We start from the raw sequence: 9,498 nt of genomic DNA on the forward strand, positions 1-9,498 counted from the left end.
GCCGCGCGAGGAGGGGCGGGCCCCCGCGCGGCTCCGGCTCTCCGGTTCGGCGCGTCCCGCCCGCTGGTGGGTGTGTCCAGGCGGCGGGAGCGCGCGCGCTCGCTCTCGTCCGGGGACCGGAAAGGAGGCGGGGCCGCGGCAGCGCGCCCCACTCCCCCCACCCCGGAACGCTCGGCGCAGGCGGCGCGGCTCGCAGAGAGGTGGACCGCGGCCGGAACGGGGTGCCGGGTGTGCGTGGGGAGCGGGTTTCGGGGCGTCGGCCGCGATGAACACGGTGCTGTCGCGGGCGAACTCGCTGTTCGCCTTCTCGCTGAGCGTGATGGCGGCGCTCACCTTCGGCTGCTTCATCACCACCGCCTTCAAAGACCGGAGCGTCCCGGTGCGGCTGCACGTCTCGAGGATCATGCTGTGAGTACGGCCGGGGTCGGGCGGCGGGGCCGGGGCGGGGCGGGGGGCGCCGAGGCCGGGCTGCCGCGCGAACCCCCTCCCCTCCCCGCCTCCCCGAGCGGCCTTCGCCCCCGGGCGGATCCACTGGGGGCTCTCCCTCGACTCCCACCCTCCGCCGCACCTTCCCGGGCTTGCTCTTAAATGTTCGTTTCGAGCGTTGCTCGGGTCGCTGCCTCCGCTTCCTTCCTGTGCCTCACTTCCCTCGCCCGCGCCCGGCCAATAAGGGAGCACCACACCAGCCCAGCGGCCAGCCCGGCCGCACCCCCGCCGGCGCGGGGCTCGGGGTCCCGGGCGCTCCCGGCCCGACTCGCCCCCCGACAGCCCCTCCGCGGGGTCCGTCCCCCTCGTCCCGCCGCCGAAGGTACCCGCGGCGCCTGCGAAGTTGGCAAGAGAGGTTTGGATGCCCGGGGAGGAGTCGGCCTCCCAGCGCTCCCAGGCGGCGTGCTTTTAATTTTATTTGTGAAGGGCTAGCCGCTTGAATAAATCTGCGAAAATGCCCGAAGTAGAATTTTGAAATGACATTGTCCTTTCGTTAATGCTTATTTTTTATGCTGATTTTTATTCTCTGGCACTTTCTTCGATTCGTAGTTTTTTTTCCCCCCCTGGTTCTCGTGTCCTTCTTATCTGTGCCATCTTCCAACGAAAGCTCCCTCGTCTTCAACCTTAGTTTTATTTCTAAGTCACAAACGCCAACAAGCCAGTCATCTAATGGCTATTCCCCACTTATTTTTTTTTTTCCTTCCTGCATTGATGTTTGTTAGGTACTCTTTTTTAGATTCCGGTAGACTCAGGCTGGACATCACGAGCGCTGTCTGCTCTGGGAGGGCTTAGAAGAGGGTGGCTCATGGTACACACTGAACAGCTGTTAGCTACTGTGAACCTTGAGCAAGCTTCCTACCTTCCTGGGTCTTCATTTCCTTTTGTCTGAAGTGGAAGTAATACCCAACTCGTAGGCCTGTTGTGAGGATTGAGATAATTGTCAAAAACACATAGTGGCCCTGACCCGGACGCATACGTAGTACGTGCTCAGTGAATAGTAGTTGTTCATTTAATCTTGGTTTCCATACCACCTTGCAGTCAAATGTAATTTTCTTCTACCCAGTCTACCAAATCACTTGACATCGAGTATTTCCACATTCTATGAGCACTTTTTTTCTCCCCCTGGGTTTTGTTAGGGGTTCTTTGAAGGTAAATGAAAATAGCTGAAGACCTACTTCTATAGTGGATTAGAATGTTTCTATTGTCACACTTACCAGTTTCTCTGATTTTTACTTTTTTCTTTGTGGGATACAGCTAGACCCTGTCTTTCACGTATGTAAGGAATTTTGTGAGTTTTGTATGCTGTTATGTATGAAGGATGGTGAAACTATTATCTTTATTTCTAGAAAAAATGTAGAAGACTTCACTGGACCTAGAGAAAGAAGTGATCTGGGATTCATTACATTTGATATAACTGCTGATATCCTTTTTAGCAAATATTTCATCGCTCTTTCTCTAGTATTACAATGATATACATATTTAGTGATTTGGGGGACAGTAAGTATGTTTATCCATTGAATCAGTCAGACCTTGGAAATTTCTATGCCTATGTTTTCATCAGTATAGTCGTGTTAATACCTCCTCGTTCAACCTTGAGAAAACTTGTATTTATAGATTGATGAGTTATTATTGTGTGAACACACTTTAAATTCTTCACAGAAACATTAAATAGATCTAAAGCTATAAGAGAGTTTGAATCTGTATTTAGGAAAGAAGATAAAATTAGATCATTTAAATTAAAGACGGAAGAATGTAACCACTACTCAGCCTACTTAGATGTAACGTTTCATGTACAATCCCCAAGAATATGTCCATGTTTTGTGATAGCAGAGAGAAACATATGTTGAAAAAGTGAATTGCATCTGCTGTGATTCAGAAGGTCATTGTCAAATGATTATTGGTAAACCATATTAGCATTATCGTTCTTCTTATAAGTACTTTTATAATAAGAGTCAGAGAAATCGTAACAATTAAAAGAGTTATTTAAAATGGACGTGATTTAAATATTTTCTCTTTATTTTGAACTTCCACCTTTTGACACCTCTGGTCACTGGGCCAGTTTAATCTTCTCTTAGGGTCTTAGATTACTATCTTGGCAGCATTGTTACCTGCCACTTCTGGGATCTCATCTGCCTTTTTAAGACCCCAGGATTAAAGTTGGTTATGGAGATTGAACTGTTTGAACTTGTGTAAAGCAACTATCTGAACAGTGGAAGCAGATTATCTACCTGTGGAGTTTACCTGACAAGTCTCTTTACTAGCCTGGAATTATTTTTAACTTGAGTTTTTTAGAAATAAATTACTAGGTTTAGAAGTAGACTAGGAATTAGTTCTGTAGGCACTTTTCTAGGAAATAGAGTACACCATCAGAAAAGTCCTGTGTTAAACTTTTGCTTTTAAGTCTTCATCTCTTAAAAAAAAAAAAATCTAAGCTAGTGAGAGAGAGTTTGGAGCTAGTGTGAAAGTAGGAACTTTGTGTATGTGGGCAATTATAGTGAAATTTAATTTCATCATTTGTAGTTTAGATTTTCTTAATATGGCTGCTAAAACTTGAAATTGTACCTGTTTTTATAGAGAGATATTTAAGGCTTCTGAATTCCAAAATAGTGATTCTTAGTGGATACACATATCTAAGAGTGGAATGTCATGAACATGTAGCTGTTAGTATATAAACGGATATAATAAAATGACTTAACCATTTACATATGATGCTTAATGAAATCCAAACATTAACTCAGTTCATTTCTCAGTGACACACCAGTCTTGTAATTAATCCTGGTGAGTTTTTTTCACTCGGGTGCAAACTAATGAAACCAGATTGGTATTCAGCTGTGTACTCTTACTAAAGCACTTCATGGGTTGAGACATTTTGATCTCTACTGGCATATGTCCAAAAATAATATGTACAATTTACCGTACTTGGTTTAATTACTTGAGCCTAGTTCACTTTTGCTTAACATTAAGTTATATTGTGGTGATTGGTTATACTCAGAACTCCAGTGGAATCATATGTGCTTGAAATACTAAGTCCTCTTTCTTTTAGACTTAGTGGGTTGATTTTACAGAAAACGAAATTTTGTATTTCTCGGTTAAGTTTGTATTAATTGAAGTATCTCAGGTAGTAATGCTTAGAGGAGCAGGGCAGGATACTGATAATCTCACTGATATTTTTTGACTTATATCATCTTCTATATATTTTTATTAAATTAGAGGCCCAGTATGTTTCTGGGCCACCTCTCCTTTTTTTTTTTTTAATTTTAGTATCAGTATTGCTATGAATAATTAATTTAAGAATAACTAAAATCTGTTTTAAAGTTGTATGCTGCTTTATGATTTATATATCCCTTAATTTATATACATCTAGAAAATATATTTGATTGGAATGTTAAGCAGTTGTTTCTTTATTTATCAGCCGAATATTCAACAAAAAATAATGTAAGTATATGTATAGAAGTATTTTCATAGATATTTAAAACCTCATTCTTTAGAAAAGAATATAAATTTTATATATTCGAAATATCTGACCTGAGTAATTTAGTAAATATCACAAGCCCATGGAAAGGTGACTCTACTAAGAAAACTTCATCTCCTTTGGTAGCTTCTGTCTTTCTTGTTTTTCTGTCTGCTTCTACAGCCCCCCTGCATTGTGGTTCCCGAGAGTGGGGTGCAAGCAAGGTAATGCCTAGATATATAAGGAAAACAATTAAGAGCTACTATTTCTTTTCTTATGGATCTAAGAAGAGTTGCCAGATTTTCAGTTTGTTCAGCGTTTTACTTGGCGTTAGGATGCAGTGGCAAGTTGCAAGCTCCTCGTGTGCTACGCCGGAAGCCAAAAGTCCATTTATGTATTTCTCAATTTAAAGTAAGAGGGAAAAGATGTGAAATTTTACTGATACTCTGTGGACTGACACTGATACTCTACTGGGTCCTTAAGTCACACGCCTCCTAAAACACGCACCTTCTCTGGAGGAAGAGGGGGAATTCTGTAGGGCAAGCGGTCAGCCTGCTGCATACATGTGTCCGTTCACTTTCAGCATTTTGCAAAGTTGTGCAATGTGTACCCAATTAAGTAGATTATATCATCTAGTTTTAAATAAACTAATCCTCACAAATGGAAAAATGGTTAAAAAATTCTTTCAAAGAAATTAGAGATTGAAGAGAATGCTAACGGTCCAGACACGTGTGAGCGACAGGAAAATGGCCGAGCTGACAGCCACGTTAAAGGATTAAAAAAAAAAATCAAAGAGATCTAATAAATAGTTGGCTGAGAACAATTTAGCATTAGTCAAGAAGCCTATTTGAAATGCACATTTACATTCACTATCAATAATAATATATCTAACGATAATAGTAATGTGTATCATGTACGTAATTTGTAAATAAAGATACGTAGTTTGGGTTCAAAATAATTCATTATCAAAAATCTTTGGAGACTGTTTGCAGTGATAAGCTCCAACAGGATGTTGCTGAACTATGGGTTATGAGGAAATGAGGCGGTCGAATTACTCCTCAGCTAAGTCTTCTTTAAGCTAAGATACTCTCTCCACAGCTACCATTAGAGATAGACGGCAAGATACTTGAATCAGTGAAATTTGTAACTTGTGCTTACAACTCTGTTACCCAGATATGTAATCAAAAACTGTAAAGATAACTAATTTGTGAATCGTCTCTTAGATTATTTTAAAATCCATCTAAATATTTATATTTTTCCTCTTTTAATACGTGATGTGAGCTGTTCTGATAGTCTTTTATTAAGCCATATATCTACAATTAATTTATATTGAGAAATACATTACTTTGTTTTGAGTTGTACAGGACTCATCAGTTTGAGCACTTAAAGTAGTCTTTTTAATCTTAAATTAGAGTTGATTAGAAGTTTTATAATTAAAAGCTATTAAACTGTTAGATTAAAACCTATTATAACATTATTAAAACTATTAGTTTGTGACTGAAATTTATTAGTCCAGTCTGATTTAGAGCTTTTGTTGAAGATAAGAGTAAGGGTTAAAATACTTATATAGCATATTGATAAAACAGAAATCTTCTTAGGTCCTAAAAGTGTAAGGTGAATGATTCTGGTATGTGCATTAACTCCGAAAGGTGAAATCTGTGGAACCAAAATGTGCTTCTATGTTGTTTTTACCTGAGTTACCCTTATGTTTTGTTACCAGCATAGCCTGAGGTAATTCGTAGTGAAGAGATGAGTCTACTTCTGTATTGTATTTGAACTGTATATTCATTTTCAAGGGATGACAAATGAATCAACTTTATTTGTTGATTGGTTTGATTAGTTAACTGGAATCATTAGCACTTCAATTCTTTGTATATTTATTTTGAGCACATCTCTTATGGAGGATACTTTGTTGGGCAGTAAGAATATTGGGTTGAATAAGTTTTGATCCCTGCCCTTGAGAATCAACAAAGCGTTAAACAGAAAAAGCTGCTCTTTAGATAAGAGTGACAGCTGTAAGCACAAGTATTCTACAAGTTTCAGCAAATGATCCAAATAAATACGTCACCTTCTTGGTGATGGAGACACCTGAGCAGATTCATCACCCTGATTTACTCCAGCGTGGCCAGTAAGTTAATACAGTTTGGAATTTGACAGATCACTGCTTTGGTGAATGAATAAATATACATAAAAAGTCATTTTACTTTGGCATATCTTTGATTCTGTGTTCTTCAGTCTTGATGTTTCTGTTTAATGTTGGAGGGTTTAAGGTGAAGATTTGAACCCCTTTTTAGAACTTAACTGCTCCACATTTCTTTTTAGTTAATGCTGAGCAGTTGGCCTCACAAGCTAATGGATGGTAGCTTCATAAGAACACATTTCTTGGCATTTAGAAGTGGTTACAAATGTGCTTTTTCTCCATTTCGTAACTCTAATTTTCCAAACGAAACTTGCTTATGATATGTCAAAGCAGTGGCTTAAAAGAATTGTCTGACTTCTAGGATTTTGCCAGTAAAACAATAATGTGCCTATGTTTCCTTAAAGGAAAAAAAAAACCCTAAAAAGTCTTCATTTCTTTAGTGATGCCTTGATAATTTAAAAACCTTGGAGATATATAAATTTTCATGAGATAATCTAGCAGCAGTGACCTGTATTAGCAGTGTGATCTACAGGGATTAGTTCTCTGTTTCCCTGGCACCATGTAGTGTCCACAGGGTTGGAGGGTCTCAGAAATTTTACAGGGAAAAGTGATTTAAAAGAATGCTTCCCTTCTAGGGATTCTAGTGCCTTCTGTTTCTCCTAGGGCCTCACTCTGGAGAGCACGTAAGTCTAAAACCTTGCATTAAACTTTGAGGGCTCTAAATAATACAGTTGCCTTGGCGAAAGGGGTGATTTCCTTTAGGGAAGTATCTTTCTTTTGTCCAGAAGTTTCACTCCTGTGTCTATCTACTTGTTACCATTTTGTCTGCTTTAAGATTTTAGCAGTTCCCTCAAAGTTGGATTCATTCATATAAATTAAACTCTTCGCTTAACATACTTCTGAAGTGACAGAGATGCTATATCTGTTGAATTATCTAATTAATTTTTATTTTAATGTAGGCTCTGAACCAGGTTGTTCTGTGGGACAAGATTGTTCTGAGAGGTGATAATCCAAAGCTGCTGCTGAAAGATATGAAAACAAAGTATTTTTTCTTTGACGATGGAAATGGTCTCAAGTGAGCAATTCTTTGTCATTTTTTACGTGTGATGTTACATGAAGGGGAGAGAAAGACGTGATGTGTTTTTATTTTAAAGAAAAACAGCTAAAAAGAAAAGTTGAGAAAGAAAAGTATTTATACAGATGTGAACTGGAAGATGGGGTAGAAATAGTACCGTGCAAACCCAGGTCTAAAAAAGTGCCCAGTTCTCTCGCATTATGGGAACTGTAATGGTGAGACGAGGAGGGCCTGGGGCTTCTGCCCTTAAGGGTACAGGGAGCCTGGGCTGCTGGCCCGGGAGTGGGACTGTCGTCAAAGGGCTCCTTCGGGGGTGTCAGAGGAGCCTGCCTGGGAACCTGAACGAGGAAGCCGCGTGTTGGTCTAGGAGTTGATGCTGAAGTTTCTAGTTTCGGTTCACTTAATCTCTCTGAACCTCAGCTTCCTTTTATACAAAATGAAGGAATTAGAACGATTGATCTTTTGGGTCAGTTTTAGCTCTTAAGCTCTGCGGGTCAACTTTGGAAAGGATTTTAGGGGAGAGCTATTTTAACCAAACCTGGTTTTGCAGATGAAAAGTTTCCAGCCCTGAGAGAGTTTGATTGATTCAGGTTTGCCCATCTGGATAATGATAGAATTAGGTTTCAAATCATCGTCTCCTGATTTCTAGCTCAAATCTCCCTGTTTTCTGTGTTTTACTCATTTAAGCGTTTTGGTTGATGGCTCGAATAACTGTGACTTAAGTGACTTGAGGAGGGTCATTATGGGGGACCTGCAGTGAGAATGCTGCTGTTTCCCAGCATCATCTCGGATCTCAAACGACTTGAGAAGAACTTGTGTGTAGATTAGAATTCCAATTAGGAATAGCTGGTTAAAAATAAAGTATTTGATACCTCAGTGCTTGAATTAAAATGTTTTTATTGAACTACAAATGTTTCTGCTGACATCTGTTTATTATATCTTTTTATAGGGGAAACAGGAATGTCACTTTAACCCTATCTTGGAACGTTGTACCAAATGCTGGAATTCTACCTCTTGTGACAGGATCAGGACATGTATCTGTCCCATTTCCAGATACATATGAAATAACGAAGAGTTATTAAATTATTCTGAATTTGAAACAGCATATTTTTGTACCTAATGAATTGTATCTTGTTTATCTCTTCCCTTGCATCTTTATTTGTTTTGGGTTGTTAACTTTTTTTTTTTTGGTGTAAGAATGAACATCAAAAGGCATATTTGAAGGGAAAGGTTAATGTACTACTTAATTTTCCAAACAAAAACAAACAAAGGCCATCAGAGTGGAGTATTATAAGAATAAGACAGCCACATGAGAAGGATTTGTGAAATATTTATATTTGAAGTATTCCCTGTATTTCCATTATTCTTTATGGAATATGAAGTGAGCATGAAGGGTAGTTAAAACTTTCAGGTGCCTGTGGAGTTATAAGAACTCTATTTATGCCTTGCATTTATGCAAGTTCACATTGGATGTGATTTAGAAGCAGACATTCTCTATTACCTCTTTTAGGGTATGTCTGAATACTGGAAAAATTAATACAATTGTTGGTGAGAAGCCTGGTTTACAAAATAGCGAAAAGTGATGAATTTTATTCCGTTTGTCTTAGGAATGCCCACAATGCTTGTTTTTCTGACAGGTGACTAGCAACTTCCTCCACTAAAGACTAAATACCTCTTTATATGCTGTAAATCATTCTAAAATCATTTTAAAGTCTCTTAACCAAATGTGTGTCTTTCAGTGCTTTCTCTAAAAAAGTTCCTTGGTATTATATCTTTGTGTGATTCTTTTTTTTTTTTTTTAACATTGCCACTGAACGTTGAAAATGTTTGCATGGTTTATCTAGTGAGCATGCCTAGTGCCACGGAGTGGTAATTATTTAATTATTTTTCTAGGTCCACATTTGAATAATTATTGGGGGTAATAGTAATCGATATGTGTTGGTGTGCATTTCCATTCACAGGCGCTCATATATTTTACTGTATGTGATCCTCAGTAATCTAATGAGGTAAGTAGTGCAAATGTTAGCTCTTTGCAGATAAAGAAACAGACCCAGAAGTTTGTGGAATTGCTTCAAGGTTATTACATAGCTAGCAAGGAAGGGTGTTAACCCTTGAACTCAGATCTGATTCTTTAAGCATATCCTTTTTTTATACCTCCGATTACAGACTAGTCAAAATTCACTTATATAATTTTTATTATATTTTTTATTACCCTGGATGCCCTTTCTATTACCTAGAAGAGATTTCCTATCCTGTGTGGAAATGACTAATTTTCAAGTTGCCAACAATTTATATAGAGGTTAATATCTCACTCATTCTCTGCAGAAGTTAATTATACTCATGTTA

The 9,498-nt window shown here is 39.1% G+C and overlaps 1 protein-coding gene across 1 annotated transcript; it reads left to right on the top strand.

Moving 5' to 3' along the window:
• Positions 1–121: 121 nt before the first annotated feature.
• On the top strand, positions 122–8,923 carry SPCS3 (signal peptidase complex subunit 3). Its single transcript, XM_067721795.1, has 5 exons — positions 122–408; positions 1,833–1,906; positions 3,845–3,921; positions 7,037–7,152; positions 8,102–8,923. The coding sequence occupies exons 1-5, from the start codon at positions 266–268 to the stop codon at positions 8,232–8,234; spliced, it is 543 nt and encodes a 180-aa protein (XP_067577896.1). The 5' UTR covers positions 122–265; the 3' UTR covers positions 8,235–8,923.
• Positions 8,924–9,498: the final 575 nt, after the last annotated feature.

The sequence above is a fragment of the Pseudorca crassidens genome, chromosome 21, assembly GCF_039906515.1.
Source record: "Pseudorca crassidens isolate mPseCra1 chromosome 21, mPseCra1.hap1, whole genome shotgun sequence".
In the NCBI taxonomy this organism is placed as follows: domain Eukaryota; kingdom Metazoa; phylum Chordata; class Mammalia; order Artiodactyla; family Delphinidae; genus Pseudorca; species Pseudorca crassidens.